At 48.3% G+C, this 23,993-nt stretch overlaps 3 protein-coding genes across 3 annotated transcripts in view; all 3 read right to left on the bottom strand.

Moving 5' to 3' along the window:
• Positions 1–298: 298 nt before the first annotated feature.
• LOC311360769 (RNA-binding protein MEX3B) lies at positions 299–4,362 on the bottom strand. The gene is made up of 4 exons (XM_084480860.1): positions 4,228–4,362; positions 3,141–3,689; positions 1,734–1,975; positions 299–1,610 (listed from the first exon to the last, which is right to left on the bottom strand). Exons 2-4 carry the CDS (start codon positions 3,628–3,630, stop codon positions 306–308), a joined length of 2,037 nt encoding a protein of 678 aa, XP_084336986.1. The 5' UTR covers positions 3,631–3,689; positions 4,228–4,362; the 3' UTR covers positions 299–305.
• Positions 4,363–5,110: 748 nt separating this feature from the next.
• On the bottom strand, positions 5,111–10,370 carry mbd3a (methyl-CpG binding domain protein 3a). The gene is made up of 7 exons (XM_084480505.1): positions 10,237–10,370; positions 9,562–9,718; positions 9,134–9,271; positions 7,896–7,986; positions 7,617–7,794; positions 6,199–6,369; positions 5,111–5,965 (listed from the first exon to the last, which is right to left on the bottom strand). Exons 1-6 carry the CDS (start codon positions 10,248–10,250, stop codon positions 6,231–6,233), a joined length of 717 nt encoding a protein of 238 aa, XP_084336631.1. The 5' UTR covers positions 10,251–10,370; the 3' UTR covers positions 5,111–5,965; positions 6,199–6,230.
• A 3,542-nt stretch (positions 10,371–13,912) lies between these two features.
• Positions 13,913–23,993, bottom strand: part of tcf3a (transcription factor 3a) — a 17,006-nt gene continuing 6,925 nt past the window's right edge. The window contains exons 6-11 of the mRNA XM_084481423.1: positions 23,495–23,668; positions 23,042–23,156; positions 22,697–22,892; positions 21,517–21,764; positions 18,058–18,204; positions 13,913–17,219 (exon numbers count right to left, since the gene is read on the bottom strand). Of these exons, the coding sequence (XP_084337549.1) occupies positions 18,065–18,204; positions 21,517–21,764; positions 22,697–22,892; positions 23,042–23,156; positions 23,495–23,668 (873 nt within the window). The 3' untranslated portion in view covers positions 13,913–17,219; positions 18,058–18,064. The remainder of the gene's footprint in view (positions 17,220–18,057; positions 18,205–21,516; positions 21,765–22,696; positions 22,893–23,041; positions 23,157–23,494; positions 23,669–23,993) is intronic.

The raw sequence follows: 23,993 nt of genomic DNA, 5'->3' as shown, positions 1-23,993 counted from the left end.
ATCATCTCGACAAAAAAAAAAAAAAGTTATCAGCAATAAATCAAATCCTTATATTACGGTCGTCTATGAATGCAGTTGTCCTTCCTGGGTCCATCCTATGTGTGCGAAGATCCTTAAGAGTGACTCCTCCTTCTCCTCCTTGCTCCTCCTGCAGTTTGTCCATTTTTTTGTATTTTTTTTTTAGATAGTAAGACAACTTTGAGTTTCGCTCCCACCCCATACAGTACCCCTACCCTTAACCCACAACCCACCCACGCCCCCCCCACCACCCCTGGACCCCTCTCCTTGCTCCGGGGGGGGGCCCTCTAGGAGAAGATGCGGATGCACTGTGTGGTGGGCGTGTGGCACACGGGGCACTCCGGCTCGGCCGACTGGCAGATCTGCCCGGCGCACTCCATGCAGAACAGGTTGTGTCCGCACGGCACCAGCGCCGCCGTCACCTCGCTCTCGAAGCACACGAAGCAGTCCCTGTTGGCGCCGGGCCCCAGGGCCACCAGCCCCGCCACCCCGGGCCCCGGCGTGGCCTTCAGCCGGCTCAGCATGCCGGCGCTGAGGCCGCTGCCGCCCTCCGACTCGGTGGGCGAGCCCCCGGGCAGGGAGGAGGCCGAGCAGGAGGAGTAGCCCGTGGACGAGCCGCCCGAGCTGGAGCTGGACGCACCGGAGAAGGAGCCCGCGCCGCCGCCGCCCGACTGCAGCCAGGACAGCGTGCTGAGGGGGTCGCTCTGGGCGCGGCGGGCCAGCGGGTGGTCCATGCCGCCTGCCGCCGCCGCCGCCGCCGCCGCGTCCTGGGGCAGCGTGGGGGACAGCCGGGGGGTGACCACCCCGCCGCTCAGCCCGCTGCTGTTCCGACGGAGCGGCTGCTGCTGCTGCTGCTGCTGGGCGGAGCCTGACGTCTTGCCGTTGCCGCCGCCGCCGTTGACGAAGGGCGCCCAGATGTTGGCGCCGCTGAACTCAAAGCCCAGCTCCTCGGAGGTGGGCATGGCCGAGTCGCCGCCGAAGGCGAAGCCGCCGCCGCCGGCGCTGCTGGAGCCGGTGCTGAAGGGGCTCGTGGGGCTCCCGCCGTCTTTGGCCTTGCGAGCGGCGCTGTAGCCGTCGGAGCCGGCGCTGCCGTTGTGCGCGTGATACGAGCCCGCGGAGGACATCTTGCGGTTGGAGGAGGACGAGGAGGAGGAGGAGGAGGGGTGGTGGTGCCCGGACATGGCCGGGGGCGGGGGAGGCGGAGGCGGAGGCGGCGGGGGCCCACCGCCGTGGTGGTGGCCGCCGCCGCCGCCGCCGCCGCCGCCGCCGCCGCCACCCGTGGCCTTGGACCAGAGCGCGGCGCCCAGCCCGGCGCTGAGCGCGCCCAGGCCCTCCAGGCTGACGTCGGTGCCGTTGGTGTGGAAGTCGTTGTCGCCCTGGAGGTCCACGAAGGCGCCGGTGCGCAGCGTGATGTGGGTCTCGATCTCCTCGCGGGCGCGGTCCACGTTCTCCGGCATGCCCGTCACCTCGAACACGGGGTCCTTCTCGCGGCTGGGCGTCACGATGTAGGTGTGGGTCTGCTGCTGGATGCGCTTGATGGTGGCCCCCTTGGGGCCCACCACCAGACCCACCACCCTGTAGGGAACCCGCACCTGGGCACACGCCACACAGCCGCCACACGTTACCGCCACGCTCACACTCAATCAATCAGACGGGTTGCATGCGGAATGAAAAGATTGGGGATGAGGATGATGGTGAAGGTGAAGGTGAAGCACCTGTATAGTGGTCTGCCCGGGCAGGTGAGGGGGCCCTGGGAGGGTCCCGCCCCCCGTCCCCGTGCCGGCCTTGCAGCGCGACGCCCGGATCATGGAGAAGTGCTCGGCGGCCGACACGATCTCGCGCTTGGCCATCTCCACGTCCTCGCGCCGGCCCGTCACGATGAACACGGGCTCCTCGCCGCGCACCGGGGTCTTGATGTAGGTGTTGGTCTTGGCACGCAGGGCCTTGATCTTACAGCCTGGACGCACGATAAGGGTTGACGACTGGTTACTTAACGAGAACGCAAAAGGTCAAAAATGTAATTTGAAATAAAAAAATCTTTTAAAAATGACTGCAACCGTCACGTCAAATTATATCCATGTTTGTTTATTCAGTCAGATAAAAAACAAAAAACAAAAACAAAGACATGTTCTATTTGTCGTTATATTTTGGGTGTGCAATTAAAAATGTGTTGGTCCACATCGTCCTTTAAGCAGTAGTTAAGACTATGGTTGTATTTTCTCAGCTACGGCCACCAGCATCAATTGTGTTGCGCTGTTGCTTTAAATGTAGACGGTATATCGGCCACAACCAATAGGGCGCACGGTGCGTGATGTCATTCTGGGAAGCAGAAAGCATGGCTTTTTCAAACAAAGAGAACAATGCCATAACGATAAACATAATCTGCGTTGGGTGCACCAAACCTACCCATTGAGTTCACGACATAATGTGTATTTCAACAAACTAAGGGAATTAAAAAATAAAAAATCGTAATAGAAATATGAAATATTAAGAGACCCTGGCAGACGGCGCTGGGCGCAGGGCGTAACACCGCCCCAGCCCCGTGTCTGATCGTCTGCCCCGTCTTAGCCTCAAATTGGCTCCCTAAATAAATTAATACACCCCTTAAAACCACGAATCCCCCCACAAAACCTAAAGAGGTTCGCGGTGATGATTTAAAGAAACGCGGCGGGTTACACACAATTTCTTCGATACGTTTCTTTTGTTTGGTGCAGCCTGCTAGACATGTCCAGACTCCGACAATCTGCCGCTTTGTCTGACCCGCTCCTACCCCTCCCCCTCCCTCCCTCCTACTTATGATCCACACACACACACACACACACGCACACACAGAAGCTCTGCCAAGCCATTGTCTAAATACGGGTCTAAATCACACGCAAATAAGACAAACATGTTACTTTAGCGCTGTACATCTTGCGGGTGCCAATTAAGGCAGCGACATTCACTGCAGTCACCAGCGCGAACTCCCTTCATTCACACCTGGTGGCGGGGCTGTAAAACTTATGACACCCACCACCCATCAGTCACCCAAACAAAGAGACCGCCTGCATGTTCCTCACGGCGACCGTTTATACAATCAATAAAAACGACCGCCGTGGTCATAAAATAAACAAGGCGCTTACCTTGTCTTCCCACGATCTCGGCCACATGTTCGGAGCTGGGGACGGGCACGCACTCGGTCATGTTGACACTTCTCTTTCGGTTGCAGAGGACGCCGCTTTGTTCCCCGTGGAGCATGGAGTGGGACGCGGCCATGTGGTACCCGCCCGAGCCGTAGTACTCTGGGGACGGGGAGCAGGACGTCGGGCTGTCCCGTGAGCCGTTGGGGTGTTCCATCATTTGTAGGTCCACGTAACCTCCCCCGTTGCAGTTCTCGGAGCCCGGGCCCTGGGTCCCGTCGAGCGGGTCCACCAGCCCGCCACCGTTGCCACCACAGTCCACCTTCTCCAGGGCCATCAGTGACAGCTGGTCCAGGGCGTACCGGAGCGCCTCTTGGTGATCCTCGTCCCGGGATTCCTGGTCCGTTTCTCGGGGCAGACCGACCCCGTTGTGCTGACTGCTGACTACCATGTCGTGGTCCATGATCTCGGGGTGGAATAATGGGCTAGGCATCTTCCCGTGGAATTCACATCAGATCCCAAATAGACCAAGAAACGAGTTGAGCGCGCAGTCTAAAAAGAGAACAAAAAAAAAACAACATAAAAATAACAAAAGTGTTGCGTTAAATTGTATTACATACACGGGGCAAGTGATAAACGACATATGGTTGTTTTGTTTTGCACAAGGAAGACCCCGAAACGGTCTTGTTTTGGGCGCCTTGCTTTGTCTGTTGTTTCTTTTTGTCTGCCCATCCAAGTTGGATGTTGTTGCCTCCCCGGGACGGAACGCAGCCCATTGCACGCCGTTCAAAATGGAAACGCAACCCCGCTACAGACCACTCACCTTATCGGTCGTCCCATGTGCAAATCATTTTTTTTTTTAAAAGAGATAAGAGCTGTTAGTCGCTTTGCCCGGCCACGCTAGCCCGGTCCCACACAGTCGGTCCTTCTCAGTCACGTTGCCGACCCCTTTGTTTGGGAGTACTAATGCTAGCTGGGTTAGCTCTGGGCTGATAGTCGGGCTAAACAAAAACCCCTCCAAGTTCCTGTCAAATTCCGCTCAGACAGCGCTCAACAATCACAAACACCACAACAGTATTCACTCGTTTACCTCGCGTGTCTTTGCCCTTCCGCCTTGAATCCCCTTTTCTCGCGTCTGGTTATTTCTTGGAAGGAGAGATGAGAAGCAGCCAGGAGGCGACCAGTGTGCCCTGTGAGCTAGCACGCTAGCTAGCACGCTAAATTGGGGGCGTTGGGAGAAAATGTTTAAAAACGAAAAGAGGACCAACTGTGCACAAGATCTCATCACCGGGGGGGGGCTCCGTACGCCGAAGCGTGCGTGCGGGTGCCCCCCCCCCACCGCGAGGCACACCGGCCAGGTGACAAAATCGTTAGAAATTGCATGCAGATAAATTACCTTTGAGTAAAGAGACCCGGTTTCCTTGCTCCTTCTCCCTCCTGTTCCCTGACCCTGGTCCAGCGCCTTTGTCTCGTTGAGCGCACGCCGCTCAGACTGTCTCCTCCACACGGGGACTGACGTCACCCGCGACACAACAATGGGTTCAAAGGCCATGGAATACACGGAGCGCATCACAGTCGAGCTTATTATTTTTTTGTTTGTTTGTGTATGCGCTCGATATTGTGTGAGCGATTTTAACGCGTGTTTTTTTTTTTTATATTGCGAAATTAATACCGTTTTGTGGAGGTATTGATTGTTACGTAATGCGATGTGTTCAATTTTGTCATGATGGTAGGGTAGGGTGTGTTCATCATGGCTTCGCGAGGAACGTTTTTTTTTATTTTTTTTGCTTTCGGGTGGGGACCCACAAAAGAATGATCTTGATGGTCGTGGTTTATTTTTGATTAAAAAAAACAACTGGTGTTGGCCATGTGAAAGGTTAAGATATGTACTGAGATAACTGCACAGAGATGCAACCAAGACGAGTTACGAAAAAGGTTACATTTATTTGAGTGGCATAACGTGATACAGAAAACATTTGTGAAAACAAATTTTGGGGGGAAGGGGGGGGAAAAAAGGTGGTGAGAGGTGCAATCAAAAATCATAATATCACGTCTTCTCGGTACACATACAAATTATAAATCCCCGTTTAATTTATACAGGGACGATGATCGTACATTTACAAACATGTTTGGTTTATCCCATAAAAATGAACAACAGAGATACAGTTTGAAAACACAATAAAACCGTGTAAACTGGTTTTTGGGGCACGACGAAAAGAAAGGGAAAAAAATACGTAAAAAAGAAAAACAACTTCTTCCTGTGTAAACATGTTAAACAATCATCACATCAAAAACACTTATTCACAGTAACTGGAGTGCTATACGCACGTAAACAAACCAGTCAAGACACTTCAAGGGCACTTACACTTGCCGGAGAAGTTTGTTACACAGCAAGACATTCGGAGAGATAAACAGTTAGTTAAACAAGCTTTTCAGCTCACACTTAACTGAAACATTCACATATAATGCAAAGGCTCTCCCCCACATAACTCGTGTTAGCTTGAGTTCCCCAAGTACGCATCAAGTCGAGCACCATCTGTAACTGCCACCATTCTGAAACATGAATAGAGGTAAAACGGAATAAAACGGGTCTGGCAAAAAAAACAACATTGAACTGCAACTATCCAGTCATGGATAGGTTATCTATTTGTCAAAATAAAATTAAAAAAGGAATAATAAATTGAACATAAAAACGGAATATCTTGAATAAAATGTCAGCTTCACCGTTACAAAAGTCTGAGGTAAATCTTGATGGTTGCAGTCGTGTGAAGACCTTTTCTACGCAAGAGAAAAGCACCTTCCATGCAACTCCTTGGGAAAAAAAAATCCTGAAAATAAATAACGTTATTACTGCAAGTGATTCATTATACTTTTTCTGACACACGTCATTCACCAGCAGGTACGTTAGGATTTGATCCGAGCAGCTTTCGGCTGGGTAGTCAAAACACAATCTCCACTAGGCTTCCCCCTCACCCCACTAAAGAGATTGAACACGCAACGCTGTCGCACAACAAATGCGCACGTGTGTGCATTTGAGCAGTACCCGATTTCGAAGGCTTACCTTTTTCATGGGAATTTCATCTGAAGGTCGTCCTACTCGTCCACGTCCATGGTGGTGCTGCCGCTTAATGATTTTGATTCGGCCGTTTTGTCCTCCAAGTGAGCCAGCATGTCTGCCATCAAGGCCTTCTCCAGTCTCCTCCTCACGTTGTGCACCATGTCCTCCTGCTTCCTGTCACCGCAAAAGAAGATGACGGATGGGTTTCTGTTCTCTGTGTGACAGTTAACAGGTACGGGCACTTGGTGGCAACCATCGACGCTTTGAACGTAAACCCCCCCCCCCTCCTCACAGGAAGTGGTTCCAACAGAACCAAAAACAGCTGTTGTAGCCAATCTGGACGCAATATAAATTCAATCAATGGTTACGTCGCACATCTATCACGACGAGTATCTCGCAGTGCTGTGCCGGCGTTGATATATGGCGTGTGGACGGTGCCAGACATGCCCTTCCTCAAGCAGCAGGCTAACCCCACTCTGCAAAACGCTGCCTTTACATTTGAGTCTGAATGGATAGGACTGACGGAGTATGAATGAATGAATGCATTTATTGGTCGTAACCAAAGGGTGGGGGCAGAAGCTTCAGCTTATATCAAGCCCCCCCCCCCCCCCATCTCACATTTTTAAGAGTAACCAACACATGTCATACATACAGTGTGTTTGCATATACATGCATACACTTACCTACATAAATACATACATACATACATACATACAAAAGGGTCAATACTTATATCCAGTACATTTCCACCATAAGATGGAAAATATCCTAAACAATGATGATATCCATAATGAGAATAACGATGTTCGTCATCATCACAAATTCAACATCCTCATAGTTACTACCGGTACTCAATGTTTGTACTGGGAAAGCCTTCCTTCTGCCAACGTTGGCACCGCAGCATAACATTAATAGCCTATACATAGTTAATTGTACAGCACATTGGACCTTTGTTGTCATTTGGTAGTTGTTACTACACATTTATTTTATAATCTGGTACAGATGGGTCATGATTTTACAGACAAAAATATGCTCAACAATTATGTCAGAGATTGTATGAACAATATAGTATTGCACTTAAAGCTAAAGGTAGGTAATACATTTTAGAAGTCATATTTGCTTGTGAGCACAACCGGACCGTTCCTCAAGGCTATGCAAACCTATTGCTGAGCTTGTGAGACACTAACGTGTTTTGGGTTCAGGTGGCTTTTTGAGGGAGGCCTAAAAGGGAGGTTTGGGATTTTTCAGAAATGGCCTACCCTAACTTTAACGGTGATTCTCATGTAACAATTGGTATTTAAATAAAATGCGCCAGTCTGGTTAAAGACTTCAATGCTCAGAATCCAACACCAATCCGCTTCGACAGGGAATCCATGGCCCAATTAACATCCCACATGTACGGGAGTCTATGCGTCTCCTACCTGATATCGTCATCGGTCACCATGAAGGCCTTGCAGAGTGGCTGCGTGGTGTTCAGCCACACTCCTGGATTCTTCTCTACTGCGGATGTGTGCTGTCCTGTGACGGGCTTAGGACTGGTGTGAAGTGCACTGGTAATGGCGGAAATTAGGGACCTGTCTGAACACACGGGGCCGACACCTGGGGAGAACAAAGAGCGGGCCCCCGGATCAGGCCACGGGGAAATTACACGTTACCTAAATTGTATCGAGTGCAACAGAGGAATGCACTGCCCGTCTCACCCTGTAGGCCCTTGGGAAGGTCCATGGACTTCACGAGCTCCTCTGCAATGTCGAAGGCATTGAGGCCGCTCAACTTTTTCTCCCAAAACAACTAAAGGACAAACAAGTAGAAAAACACACACAGAGCAGTTTAGTTCCACACAAAAGTGCGTCGTTTGAGGAACCTTCCATGAAGGACATATTACACATAAATATCACCAATTACATATTAAAAAAAAAAAAAAAAAGAACATGACACAACTGAACAGATCCTCACACATCAGTGTGAGGATTTTTTTTTTGTATTCTTTTTCAATATCGTGAAACAATTCTGATTCAATGAAAAGAAAAATGTATTGATTTGTATCCATTAATGCACTCATCTATATAACTGTGAAAGGGCCATTATGTATTCATAATAGCCCTTTCACATATACACTGTGAGAGAGACATTCTCTGGATTATACCCGGAGGGGCTGTATGTGTGACGGAAATGTCCGAATCCACGCCTCCAGAGTTTACTTGGCCAGGCCCCTAGTGTAGTGTAAAGTCCAGGGAATGGGAGAGCTGGTGAATTCACAGCGAGCGAGTGGGTGGGTGTGTTGCGGATGTGTTGATGACGTTTCTATCACGCGGCTGGCGCAAAACCAGGGGCACAGAGCGTAGCTGCTTCGTACTTTTCTCTTTTTGTCTGTATTTTGCCTGCTAACTTTTTTTCTGCTTTCTACTCTTCTGTTGATATTTCAGATAGGTCTTCTTAACAAATGCAGGATTGATATCACTGCACAATTTCCAAGTTGGAAGCCTCACCCGCGATCTTTTATGTGTTGTAAACAAAACACTGCGATGACCAATGGCATACTTTTTGCGTCACGTCCTGCCTCCTACACACTCTGACCCTCGCCTGAAGCATCCAGACTATCACAGATATGCGTGGCATGTCTGATGCGGCTTATCTCCGGCTGTGTATTTCATATGTGCAAGGGCAACTCTGGATCATCCCCGACCCTCCAGAGATTACACAGAGTTCATGCGTGAAAGATAATATTCATGAGCTAAACTTTGAGTGGCAAGTACATTCCAAGGGACTGCCAGGCTGTCCACTCTTTGAACTTACAGTATACACTGGACTCTTGTACTGCTGGAAAATGTTCCAATTCACTTTGTCCATGTCAGCAATATCCTTCCAATTACAGCAATCGCATGCATTCAGTAAACACATGCTCATTATTATTACTACATGTAGCATTCTGACTCACCTGTTTTGGCTGATCAAGAGCCTTATGCGGATCTGTCTTCACCTTGTTGGTTGGATGATTTGTCACCTTGGTTACAGGCTGTTTAAAGATGGAAGCTGTCTGTCTGACTGGCAGCGTGGTGTTAAGGTCAGGCTTGGACTTTAATGAAAAGGTGACAAAGGATATGGTTAAGAGGTAGGCATTGATCCATTTCTTCAAAGCAAATACATTTTACAAACTAAAAAAATGACCCAGAAGAAAATGACTGCATCTGCAGTCTGCATAATGAATTATAATTGTTTTGCAATACGGAAATAGTTTCACAACACTATCAATAGTCTCAATTGGAGAAATACCTTCCGAACACAGGTTGACACAAAATGATGACATAACAAAAGGCGTTCTCCGTTAACGTTGTCCTTCATAAACACAATGAATAAAATATTCACCTTAATATGACTGCTGTGAGGAGGATGCTTATGCCGGTTGTGCTGGAGTTTGGCCGTGAGCATCCTTCCTGTGGCGGGGTCGATGGCATGCACGCCCGTGCTGTTTCCCAGACACCGGGCGATGTGTGGCTTATTCAGGAACCGCTTCGTAGGTATACTGTGGAGGAAGCAGCACACACAGGATCACCTTACGATCACTCGGCATGCTCCCTGCAGCGTCGTAATCAAGCGTGAGCGTTCGTTTAATCGTGCCTTTAAATCACAAGTATACAATCAACAATGCTCGGTGGTCTTTGACCGTCGATGCGTTGCAAAGGTCATGTATCCGTTTCAGGCCTATCAAGTCAAACATTTGTAAACAATGAAAGTTAACTCGCTAAGTCAAAACTAGCCGACATTAAGCTACAACTACCGGGACGTTACAAGTTAACAAACTATTCGCGACTTGACTTTTAACTGCGCCCTTCCGTCCAACCACACACATTAAAAGACATTAGGGACGTGGACTCGCTAACAAAGCTGCAGTACTTAGCCCCTGAGCGGTGTCAGTGTAAGGACCAGGCAATGTGTTTGTTAGCTAGGCTAGCTGCTGGGACCTGCATATCTGCATAAAGTAGCCGATGCGTGCGTGCATTCACTGCAACAACAGCAAAAACTCAGAGTATAACTTTTTACCCTTTTCTCTCCATCCTTTCGGTCTTTGTTGGGGAGGTTTTTCCGGTGTGAAAAGTTGAGGTAGCGATAACTTAGCGAGATCCGGATTAGCTAGTGTTTAGGGTTTCCCGTGTTGTCAGCTGTCCTGCTTTCTCCCGTCTAGACTTTATTAGATCACTCCGCGACCGCTAACGAGCCGTCGTCCGTCGGCGGTGCCTCTCTAAAAACTAGTCCCACGATTACAAAGGATGTTGCGTAGAGTAGAGTGCAATGAGTAGAAATGAATATCAGGCATGCATTTTTGTAAACATTATCAAAACGTTTATGAAATGCTGAAACAAAGTACAATGCATTAATTGATAAAAATATATATATTAAGAACTATGAAAACTATTAAGAAAATTGTGTGCACTAAACAAAAGTGTATAGCTTTAACCATAGGTTAAGCGGAATTTGTTTAACAAAACACAAATGCACAAAATATCCATAAAGTGCAAATGCTAAAAATATACCTCACCTTTTGCCCCCAAAAATAATATAAATAGCCTAAATTAAATATAATAAAATATATACAATATGTTAACGTTTTATTTTAACTACTGTGTGAAGCCAATGTAACATGAACAATGAAGACCAATTGTTTCTGCATTTCGGTAATTGCCTTTCCAAAATGTTACGTTTTACTGTACAGTATTTAAGCATTTCATGGAAGATTTAACCTGTCAATGCATGTGTGTGTGTTTTAATTCATGCATCCCTTAAGAGTGAGTTGACTCAAATGTCCCTGGCCCTCAAGGCACGGGAACAACATATCACATTACACATGATAAGAAGAACGTCCAATATACTCATTCAAATGACTCTTTCACCGTCCCTCTCACCGCTTGAGTACATTTAAAAACAAACGAGGTATGAACTGTGGTTAAGATGTCCTTGATGACAGGGAAAGGCGATTGATGTTGGTTGCGGGTGGCGACATGGCTGTGACCGCCACCTTTTCAGGTCTGTGGTTGTGATAGGTGGAACACACTCTGCAGCACACACGTGCTTCTTCACCCTCCAGGTCAGATGCAGTTAAGACAAAACGTCTGAATACTTTCATTACATCTACATTGTCTGCTGCATTCACAAAAGGTTATGTAGGCCTACTTCCACCAATAAGATTAAAAACATGTGTAGCAATTTCAGTCTGTACCAACCCATGGCATAGTATATGTTATTCTTAAACTAAAATGATTGAAATACAAGATTGCAAAAAGTTATCTTCAAAGGATAAGATCCACACAATAACTAGTGATTCTAAATGAAGGTGTCCCCAATTAAATGTCTCAATGCAAAAATGTAGTTGAGGGGGACTCTTTAAAAAACAGTGAACCCAAAACGTTTTTGTTTTAAACATGGTAATATGTCTTATGATCATCAACACAGAAAGCTATACCATCATATCACTGTTACTAAAAATGTGCACGTTTCTTTCTCACCAAAACACTATCTGAAAGCTTTGCTGAAAACGCAGGTGGCGTTCTTTTCGTGACGTCTGAGTGCCCTTTCCGAGGCAATGAGACGTGACTAAAATAACATCACCTGACATACCTATGGCACCACAACGCAGCTTTTATTTTGTATTTTGTTCTGTTTAATGTATCCACAATGTCTACAAGTGCACCTTTTGATCTGTGATATTAACGGCTGGGTGTAGGATGAATCAGAGAAGTGGTCATATAATTGTGTTACTCGCCTCGTCAAACATTGATAGAAATACTTTCTATGAGTATTTGTCCAAAGGAATACATCATGAAAACATACTGATAGCGATTTTACAATAGTCTTTTCCAAAATAAAATACATTGCGAATACCAGTAGTTCACTTCTCCGGCTCTGTCCAGCTCATAGCCTCTGCACTGTGGGCTGATTCTGGAGCCAGCGGCGCTCATGGTTTAAACAGGTATGGTTGTGGTAGGCCTATGTCGTGTGGTCCGGGGACAGGGGAAGGAGATTGCAGGGGACAGAAGTCCTCCACCACTTCTTTAAGAATTCTAATTAGTTAAATTAGCGATGTTTCCATGCCTTTTTTTGACAATAATAACAGTCTCGTAACTAATCCCTCGATTAGATGCGTATGTGTTTGGAAAGAAGAAAAGGACATTATAGTGAGCAATTTATATTGCAGCATTTAATGGACAGTGGAAATAGCGCCCCCCTGTGTTCATATGGTGGAATAGCAATTTCGGTGTGATTTATAGACTGAATACCCCGGGGTAATCGGGATGCCCTTACATAAATTCCAACCTTTACTTAACCTGGTGAGGATACTGATATAAGTATTGTCTTAATGACAGAATCACAGTCTTAGGATGTGGTGCTAAGAATTAACTATAGTGTGTAGCCTAGTTAATATGGGGATTTCATCATTTAGTTCTCAGTTCTCTAAACCATTGAACCATGTATATTCGGCACTATTTATAATCAAAATTTAAAAAATCGATACGATCATTATAGTTGAGAACTTTCTCTAATCACTTACATGAAAATTACTTGTCTTTTCGCTTGAATTTACTTGCTGTTGATAATCCAAGAGCAGCCAGCCAGGCGAATCCTGCACAGAAAACAAGAGCTTGATTACTTATTCACTTATTTCGGCGTAGGCTACATCAAAATATATAATGCCATTATATGTTACTCATACAAATGGGTTATATCCAAGGTATAATAGTGAAACAAAAGTTTTCTGTAAACGTTTTAGACCAGCTACTACGAGTTATATTTGAGGCATATCAATACACTCATCAAAGCAATCGGGTATTTAAAAAGTGTTGATCTACACATTATAAAAAAAAAAGGTAAGGATGACCGGCAGGCGGCAGCATTGGTAGGCTACCAGGTGGAGATGACTACGGCCATGGGTTGCCAGATTGGGCGGGAAATATGACCCAATCTGGCAACACTGACGACGGATCACCTTTCTCTGAGCAGGCAAGCCGACCAGCGGATCACACTGGTACTACCATAGGGTACTACTACTAGCTCCCTAGCATGGTTCATTCATAGCGGGAGCCGACCGATCGAATAAATTCTTACCAGGATTGGCGATGGACACACTCTTCTTCCCGACGATCTTACCAATCAATTTAGTTCATTCTGCCACGTTAACAAAGCAAGTGAAAGTCTGGGAAGTCGAAACTTTATATCGACTAGCGCCCTGGCCTCATTGCGCACGCGCAACACATCTTCTGTAAACACTAGTAGGCAGTCACCTTTTAGTTTGGTGAAACCAACACCTCGCAAAGGTTTATTATAGTATTAGCTGTAGTATTATTGAAGTTAACATGGAACCATGTCAGTTAGGGTTAAGACATGGTTAGCTGATCGTTAAGATAATATTTGTAATGTATTGGGATCATTCAACTAATATCCACTTGCAGTAGGCTACTGCAATTATTATTTTATATGAAGGCCTATGCAATGCAGCTCAGTAGCCTACATTACACACACCGAACCGAAATTACCGAATTAATTGAGAAAAGAAAAATAACTAAGTATTATAGATGGTCAATTTTACATATAGCCTATACAAAGCAAAACATTACCTTTGCCGTTGTCCATAGCAGAGAAAAGCCTTATGTAACCATTTATTAGTATTTTTTTTTCCATTTAGCTCAAACAAGACATTGGAAAATGTATGTATTGTTATTAAAAATGGCACATTTATTGCTACATTACTGTTATATACACGACAGCTCTCAATATCTACTTTATATATAAAAAATAGGAAACTGGAGGCACTTTGAGGACATACCTTACATACATAGTGTCCCCAAATATGATGATGAGACAGTGGCTTGCGGAGCAGTGAATCTATTGTGTACAAGAGTAGGTTGAGTTGGTCTTCCCCCGCCAAAAAAATAACACAAAATATCTTGTGCGTCTTGGAACACAGAATATACTGTAGAAATCTTTCTCATAAAAGGTAAATGAAATGTTGCAATGTGTAATTTCACTTTCATACATCCGACCAAAAGCGCACCCGGGTAACTCGGGCGTGCGGGACAGGAGGAGTTGGGGAGAATTGACAGCGCTAATCCATCGGGTGAGCATGAAACAAACGGACAAAATGACCAATATTGGTATACAAAACACTGTTACATATCAGTATCCGTTTACAACAATAAAACTGATGTGGACATACCGCTGTACATATATAATGCACATGCCATCAGGGATGAAGATATATTTCTTAAATAAATTCAGTACATACTAGATACGTTTGAAATAGTCGTCAGGGTCCTCTTACCAAGTTAAAAACATGATGTAATCAGGGCGTTTCCCCCCCCCTCCTATAAATTCATTAACTATATCTTACTTCACGAACTGACAGAAATCAGTGCCATGAAGTGTCATTGTTCAATTTGATGCGCTGAGATGTATATTTAATTGTTCATTTTGATGTGCTGGGATGTATATTTAATTGTTCATTTTGATGAGCTGGGATGTAAATTTAATTGTTCATTTTGATGTGCTGAGACAATGTCAAATGTCCCAAGTAAATCTTTTTTTTTTTTTCTCTTTTTTAAATACATACGTTTTTATAAAAAAAAAGGTACAACCTATTAGTCTTTCACTGTGTAGCAGACAGGTATTCAGGCACTAGTGAGCAACCATTATCAAAACTCCCAAAGTCAGGAAAAGACTAAGGCCACCCTTTTGATTTGTTTATATGTTTCATATGCTGTCATAATGAAACTAGGAATATTAAGCAGATTGTACACAACCAAACGTACCTAACAATAGTCAGTAATTGATATGGGCCGGGGAGATCAGTCAAAGGAAGAGTGGGGCTTTGGTGAAGAAAATGTTCAACAAAAGTATTGTATTATGACACCCAACTTGCAAACGCCAGAGGATTTCCACTATGCCTCATGTTATAGTACATTTTTTCGAAACGTATTTTTTTTTGAAAAAAAAAAAGCATAGCAATTGTGTGCTGCTGGTAGAAAATATTGGCATTTCTAACATCCAAGCACCGGACACAAATCCATTTAAAATAAAAAGGGGGTTACACCTCACTTTGTTCCTGGCATCTAAATTGAGCTTTCTTCAATTTAAACAATGTAAACAAAACAAACAAAAAGCATTCCAAAAGTAAAAACTGATACATCTATCTTACAAAGTAAAAAATACAATACAAAAACTGAAAGATTATTAAATTCTACAAAAAAAGGAAGATTCTTACAAACATGTTTTTGCAATAATAATAAAAAAAACGGGGAGCATGGGGAGTGGGGGCTGGGGGAGATCGGGGGGAGATCGGGGGGGGAGATCAGGGGAAAGGGGGGGGGGGGGGGGGGAGGATGGGGACACCAAATGCAACAACAGCCAAAATAAAACATGAACAAAGAAACAAATCAAAACAATGGCAATGGGGTAATACTACCAGAAGGTAGCGCAATAACACTCATGATCCCTTTCAAATCTTTTTTTTTTTTTTTTTCTTCTTCCCCCAATTTCCTGGTTAAATGCAGTTTACTAAAATACAGTTCGCGCTCAGTCCTACATTAAGTCTCCCACGTCCGAGTGAGTGAGTGAGTGTGTGTGAGAGTGTGTGAGAGTGTGTGTGTGTGGCCCTGGCCACAACAGAAGGTTCTCCACCGCCGTACGGTTATGAAAAGCGTCCCAAGGTTCACGGCAGGCCTTTGGGGGGGGGACATGGCCGCGGAACACGGCGACCCATCCGCGCCGCCGCCGCCGCCGCCACCGCCGCCACCGCCGCCACCGCCGCCACGTGGAGGAAACTCCACCGAGCCCAGCGTCTCCACGTGCCGCACACACCCCCACACCGGGGGTTGCCATGACAACCTGCCGAGGATGAATGGGGGGGGCAGCCGAGGGCAGTGAAGGTTACGTTGCGTTCGTCTCCGTCCAGCAGCAGTGTATCCCAAATGTGGCGTGCGCATGCACACAACCCCACCCCCACCCCCACACCCACCCACCCATCCACCCCACACCCCCACACCCCCACCCCCTCCCATGTGATCAGCGGGAAGCTCCACTCGTATCGAGTCCTCCTCCCTCTTGTGTCGGTCGGTGGCATATCCCTCTCTGGCAGTCGTTCCGTACTATAACCATGGCAGTGACATTAAAAGATGAACGGGGGGACGTCAGTCGGGGGTACCAATGGTTAAAATAACAAATACCTAAGTCGGTGACTGGCAGAGTTCAGTTTTTTTTTTTATCTTAAAAAAAAAAAACAATCTACAGCCAATAGTGACTAGCATACACACACGCACACAAAAGATGAAACATCTCTGTCCAGTATTTCAAAAATGCTATTATGGCCATGTCTCTCCAAACCTACATCCATGTTTCAGTCATCTTTTAAGGGGGGGGGAAATGAAAATTATGGTAAATTTATCATGACCAAACACTATGCCTAAAATAGGCAAACATTACAACAGGTATTATTCAAACACATGATTTACTCTGGTGTCCTTCTTTGCCTGTAATGAATGTAAGACCTCCTGTTCCAACGGGAATGCCGAATAACTATCCAAGGATACAGATCCCAAACTTGCTCAATTGAGCAATTGATCCAAAAGTACTATTTGATCCAAACACAATTTGCTCCCAACAAGAAACCAACTTTTGTTTTCTTTTGAAATGTCTTACAAAAAAGAAAAAAAAAAAAAAAAAAAAAAAAAGGAAAAAACACAACATAACCCGGGCCGACCGGACCTCATTATGTTCCGATTTCAAAAAGTCTCCAAAAAAAAAAGTCCCTTCAGAGTTCACAGATTTGCAATTGTCAAAGACTCCTAAAACTCTTTCGATGAATGTGCTTGATACTCTCTTATTCATGGTCAGGAATGTGGCCACTGGCTTTGCGGTAATGAGGTGTGTGTGTCCGTGTTTTCCATTTGTTTTTCTGTTTTTGTTTTTTTTAACACGCACTGTAATGCATGATAATAGGTTAAGGCCACATGTTTTAAGGGCTGTACAATCAACAGGAACTGCAAGGCAAGAAGAAAAGAGAAAAAAACGGCATTAGTCAGGGTATTTTCTTTTTACATTGTGTTTTTTACCCAACGTATACATTTCTGTATAGATTTGTGTAATAATGTGCACTTTTTTTTTTTGTGCTGCCTTTCCATGGCCTGGTTCATACACACCGCGCTGTGAGCAACTGTGAGCATAACCTGCGAAGGACAAAGTACTTCTCTTACAGGCAGGGGCGTACAGGGGAGGGGGGGGGCAGTCAAAAGATCATGATAGATTAAGCATTTTTATGGATTTTTAAGCGCGCAAATTAAGACCAAAAAAATAATAATTGCTTTAAATCGAAGAAAATTTTATTAATCAGTTTTGTATGAAACGTTTGGGGGCCCCTGGAAATCTCGGGGCCCCAGGCAATTGCCTGTGTTTGCCTAACGGTAGGTCCGCCCCTGCTTACAGGTTGGACGTCTAGTGAGCAGGTGGGGGCATCTAGTTCAAACCACAGCCCACTACCAAGAGTCACTGTAACGTGTTCACTACCTTTGTATTTAAAACTACATCCAGTGGCGGCCGCACCGGTAAACCAAACACAGACACCACAACGACCGGCCCTCTGGACACTAGCGTGAGGCCAACCAGTCCGCCCAACGGCACATACTGGTGAACGGAGTTGGTTTCAGACGGGCCCCGTCGTTCACGAGCCTCAGCTCTGTCCGGGCTGGCTCTTTTAGTGACGCGGTGAAACCCGCGGCAACGGTGCGCCTCAAAGTTTGAAGCGTTGGGGGAAAAAGCAGCACAGCCTCGGGACCTGATCCCACGGTGACCCCCGGCAAATCGTAGGTACGGCGGACGTACCTGAGAATCACATATGGTTCACTGGGTTGTGTCCGTCTCCTCCTAGCCCCGGGTGGCCCCCGCCCAGCTGCATCTGGGGGTCCACGCCCGACACCTTCTCCTCTTCCCGTCTCTTCAGGCACGCGGCCTTTGGGTTTAAATTACGCTCTTTTTGGGGAAGAGAAGGACACACGGGGAACAAAGTCAGGACACTGGACAGCGGTGGCAGCGCGTCTGTAACGGTCATCGCAGGGCTAAGGGGGGTTGGGGGGTGGGTGGAGGGGGGGGGGGGGGAGTGCCGGACACTGAACGAACAAACAGAAGATGAGACAGAAAGCAAAAGAGAAGAAGAGTGTAGGAACGTAAGGCGGTGAGAAGATGATGGCAGCAGAAGAGCAGGAAGGCTCATCCCCTCTTCCTCTCCTCCCCAGTCGTTGGCGTTTGTTCCTCGGGGGGTGAACAGACAAGAGAAGGGGTTGGCAGAGGACGGCTCAAGCAGGTCAGGATGAGGGTTAGGTTGCGGACGCAGAGAACCTCCTAGTGGTAGCCTGGTAGAGTTGGCTGAGAGGAGGGGGGGGGGGGGGGCGGGGGCCGCAGTCTGACGACTCTGTGCACGTCTCCCTTTGCACGTCTCGCACTACCAGCCATCGCGAGATGGGCTGGGGTGCGGTGCCGGCGGGGGCAAGGCGATCTGGAAGGCCTTCCAGTAGACGGGGGCAGCAGGGGGGTGGGCATGGGGTGGGGGGGCATGGGGGGTGGGTGGGTGGGTGGGGGGGGCAGCGACCTACCTCGCACCTGCTTCTCCAGCCCCAGTATGACCTGCACGGCCTGCTGCAGTATGATGAGCTTGGTCTGCGCCTTGTCGCTCTGCAGGTGCACCTGACACATGCGGCCCAGCTCGCGGAAGGCCTCGTTTATGTCCCGCACGCGCACCCGCTCCCTAGCATTGTTGGCCAGCCGGCGCTCCCGCTCGCGCAGCTCCTTCTCCTCGGCTGTCAGGTTCTCGTCGGTCACCGAGACAACGCTGCAGCTGCTGCTGGGAGGGAGAGGGTTTTGGGTTTTGGAAGGTCTGGTTAACAAACCCAAAACCACAGCCTCGCATCTGCCTCCCCGCTTTTTTTTTTTTTACCCGTAGCGTCTTTTCCCCTCGCCCTCTTCCCCCCCCCACCCCCGGCCTCAGATGTGCGCCCTAAATACCGCCCTCGCTCCCTAAATACCGGCTTGCCTGACCATACTCCCCACCCCCCCCACCACCGCGACCACCACCACCACCCCCACACCCCACCACCCACCCCCCACCACCACCCACCCCAAAGCCTGGCGTTTCTGTTTTTGTTGCTACTTAGCGCAGAAGAAACTCCCGTGTTGTTACTGGCTACGTATCCGGTCCTTCATGTCTAGCCAAGTATGACTCAAGCTGTGGACTGGAGGGGAGGAATCTGGCGGAGGCGTGCAGTGTGTGGCAGGAGAGAGCGGAGCGGTGGAAACTGAGGACATCGCTGCTGCTGCTGCTTCTTCTTCGTCGGTAACCTGCTGTGGAAAGCGCATTCCGGCACCGCCCTTTTTTTCGCGACCGAAAAAAAAAAAAAAAAAAAAAGGGTTCCGGTTCTGATGTCGTCGCGGACAATCACGCGCACACGCGCGTTCGTTCGTTCGTTCGTTCTCGGCCAAATACGTTTCGGAGTGTGCGCTTCGATGCGAGGAGCAGGCAAGGGGTTGTTTTTCCACCCCCCCCCCCCTCGGGCCTGACCGAAATATTCAAATTCATCTGGATCAGGACTGACACATTTTGGTAGTGGAGCCCGACCACTTCTTTAAAAAAAAAAAAGCGGGGTCAGCGGTTTGTGCTGGTGGCCGAGGTCAGGACGGGGAGATGGAGAAGGGCTTGTGGGCACTGTCGAGAAGGGCGGTGAGAGGGGGGAGGAGGGGGGAGGGGGGGGGAGGATGAGGGAGGGAGCGAGGATGGAAGCGGCACCCGCTGCCAGATATAGCGCACAGACAAGGCCATGAAGAGGAAGCCAAAAGGGAGAGACGTGTGGTGCTGTGTTAAATACATCAGGGGGGTGGGGGGGAGGGGGGAGAGACGATGTATTTATTGGAGGATGAGGAAGAGGAGGAATCTGCTGCCATCTGCGAAAGGAAGATGAGGAGAGAGAGAGAGAGAGATGGGTGGGGGAGATGGATGAAGGAATGGAAATCTGTGTACAGAGTAGAGACCAACTGGGAGGCAACATAAAAATAAAAAATAAAAAAGGGGGGGGGGGGGGGAGGAAACGTTTGGAGAGGGCCAGGGCATGCAGAGCACGGGGAGGAGGAAACTGCAGTTAAGGTGGAATGCAGGTTAACACACATGAGGACAGACTACTGACTGACAAGACCACACGGTGACCCGCCAACAGAGGCGCATGGTAGTAGGGTCACCGGGCGATGCACAGAAAGAAATGTGGAACGCTGACGGACAATGGGAACAACAACAACAACAACAAACAACGTCTCCAACGGTTCTAAAAAAAAAAAAAAAACACAACCACAAAAATACTTTGCGACGGATGTCTTAAAACGTTCAAAGCGTCGTTTGTTAGGAGAAGCACAATGAGACGACAGTCCAAAGCGGAATGAGGGAACCACCATTTAAGAACAAAAAAACAAACGGAAAAGAAAAAAAAAAAGGTAATGTTAATTCAGTTAAGGGGGCGAGGGCCGACACATTGGAAGCATGTTTCAACCGTGGAGACAAGGGCGTCCGTTGTAAGGACACACGGACTATAAGCACATACACCGAGGGGGGAGGAGGAGGAGGGCGGGGGCCTAGAGCGCTCTGCACCGTGTGCGTGCGTCAGTCGCAAAAATGCAATCCTATTAGAAAAGAGTGCACTGTGTCTCAAAACACACACGCACACACACACACACACAGGCGGTTTCACTCCTTTGCTTTCCTCGTTGTTGCTGCTGCTGCTGCTGCTGCTGCTCGTCTGTGGCCCTTAATGAGGGGCCGGGCCCCCGGGTCAGACCCACAGGGACCGTGGGGTTCAGCCACTTCTGGTCTGAACAATGCTTATTACTTTGGCCCCTTCCGGTCGGCCCCCAGAATGACATCCGGTGATGTCGCTTGTTACGCAACAATGGCAAAGTGACATCACCCGGCGCACGAAAGGGTTTGTTATGGTGTACGCTGCCCTTACCGGCCTCCGGTCACCCTTTTGAAGTATTATTATACGCCAGTCTAGTAGTACTTTAAAAAAAAAAAAAAAAGAGAAAGGGGCACATGTACTAGCAGCTACTGAGCACAGAGCAGCGACATGGGAAGCGTGGGGGGGGGGGGGGGAGAAAAAAAAGCGCTGTTCTGTTCAACAAGGAGGAAAAGCAAAGAAGTGAAGAGCCTGGCGGGGAGGTTTTGGATCGGAACAGCGCCCCCCATCCCCATCCCCATCCCCTCCTCCTCCTCCTCCTCCCCGGGACACCACCACCACCCCCACTGACCTCTGACTTGCTGCTCCAGGTTGAGTATAACGTTTACGGCCTGGTGCAGTATGAGGAGTTTGGTCTGGGGTTTCTCATTGCTTAGGTGTAGCTGACACATGCGCCCCAGCTCCTTAAACGCCTCGTTGATGTCCCGCACGCGTAGACGTTCGCGCGCGTTGTTTGCCACCCTCCGCTCTTTCTCCCGCTCCGCCTTCACTTCCACCGGCAGATCCTCGTCATCGTCATCCAAATCCACATCGTCCCCGCTGGCCAGGCGTCAGCGGTAGAGGAGGGGGGGGGGGGGGGGGGGGGGGGAGGGAAACAATAGCAGTTTGTACAGTGGGCCAGGGATAGGCGCGTTCTAGTGGGGCGGCGTTGCGGCGTTGCAACTTGAGACTTTTTTTTTTTTTTTTTTTAATCAACTTTGGTCAACTTGGAATTATCGCGAGATTGACTGGCCGATTTTTTGGTCTATGACATGGAGGACTTTTTCACGTTCTGGTTGTAAAAGGTTCTAGTTCCGAGTCCTATAAAAGTATTCTAAACTCATGACTTTATACTTTAACTACTGCTGCTTTAGGAGGCAAACTAGCATCTTTGTACTGCCAAATGTTCCTGTTTTGACTGTAAACGAGGCATGCTGTGTTTTTTGCTCTAGAGCCATCGACGTATTGAGAAGGACTTACGGTCGTGATGAACGGGTAAGCCTCATTAAGTGTCGGGATAGCCGAAAAATCACCCCGCGTCTGAACTAACGGGTGACACACTCATCTCATTCAGATGTACCGTCGACCAGACTTTCGGAATTAAACCCCCTTTAAGATGCACGTAGCCGCGCCAAGTCTAACTAGATTTAACGTTGGCCTGCTTCTAGATCAGTCATCTGAGACGAGCACCCGCCCCACTCTGAATATGTGTAAAGCTCCTCAAGTATCCTTACTTCTTTAAAACAACAGACCTAAGCTGGCGTCACTTATTACACAGAACAAAGAAATCAACTCCTACAGCAAACAGAAAAACCAAGAGCGATTAAAAACATGCAAAACGACTTAAAACAAGACCAAAAAAAAACAACATCAAAATAAATCGCTCTGTGAACTTTTTGCTCTGCGTGTGTGCGTGTGTGCGCGTGTGCGCGTGTGCGTGAACCTTCCACCAAAAACGGTGTGGTGGCGGCGGCGGTTGCTGCTCTAAACACCTGGATCGGATGCGGGCCTTCATGTCCTTCCTCTCGTCGTCCGACTTGTCGTTCATGGAGGAGTTGTCGTCGTCGTCGTCCTTGTCCTCGCGCTTGAGGTCGCCGCCGGCGCCGCCGCCGCCGGAGCGGGACAGGCCGCCGGGCAGCCCTAGGAGAGAGGTGAGCAGTGAAGACACTGAGCAGGCCGAGGGAAGGCCTGCTGAAGAAGCGTTATACACACGAGTCCTACGAGGCCGGCGCTGGTGAATACAGATGCAGGGGGGGGGGGGGGGGGCGATGGCAACGACGATGTCGGGGGGTGGGGGGTGGGGGGTGTGGGGGGCGGTGGGGGTGGTGGGGGCTTACCGTTGAAGCCTTCGGCCTGGGAGCCAGGCTGGCCAGAGGAGGCGCCGTGCTGGCTATGCAAGAGTCCGCCACTAGAGGGCAGTCCAGGAGAGTCGTCGTGGTTGCCTCCTGAGATCTAACGACGATGGAATGGAAAAAAAAAATTAGAATGTTGTTTTTTTTGTTGCATACATTTTTCTTTTTCTCTCTCTCTCTCTCTCTCTGCACAAAACATCGATTTGTAAATCGGCGTCGTGTGCGCGTCGATAACGACGGGAGAGACGGAACGGCGTCGTCCGTCGTCCACGTGGGACTACACTCCACACATAATTCAGACGCCCCCCGAGATCCACGCATTCTCTCTTGTTTATTTATTTAGCTTCATTCATTCACGTCGCCCCCCCCCCCCCCCGTCTCCTTCACCAGTCCACCAGAACCATTATGCGGGGGGGGTGGGGGGTGGGGGGTCCTCACCAGCCCGTGAAGACGACTGGCCATGCCTAGCCCCGCGCTGCCGAAGGTCTGTGCCAGCCCCATACCAGACGAGAGCAGGCTGTGCATCTCTGCCAGACCTGGGCCTCCCTGGCCGCCGGCGTGACGCTGGAGAACATGGATGGCTTCTTCCAGACGGTCCTCCATCTTATTCTGCTGTGGAGGTGGTGTAGCAGAGAGAGGGGGTGGGGTGGGGGGGGGGGGGGGGCGGGGGGGGAGAGAGACCGTTTACCGATGGCCGCCATTTATTTTTCTTTCTTTTTTTAGCACCGCACACAAAAAAAACCTATAGCTTAGCGTACCGGGGGGGGGGATGCCAGGCTAGCAGGTTACCACGGGAACAACGATGGATGTAAATAAATATTAAACGCTTGTTTAATGTGCGGAACGATCCAGACGTTTTTTTTTTTTTTGGGGAGTCAAACCCGTCGCTACGATACGGCGTTCTTTAGTGCACATTGATGACATTGAAAGACGTTTA

This window comes from Micromesistius poutassou (genome assembly GCF_964030765.1).
Source record: "Micromesistius poutassou genome assembly, chromosome: 16".
NCBI lineage: Eukaryota > Metazoa > Chordata > Actinopteri > Gadiformes > Gadidae > Micromesistius > Micromesistius poutassou.
This window is presented reverse-complemented; position numbering and strand designations above follow the sequence as displayed.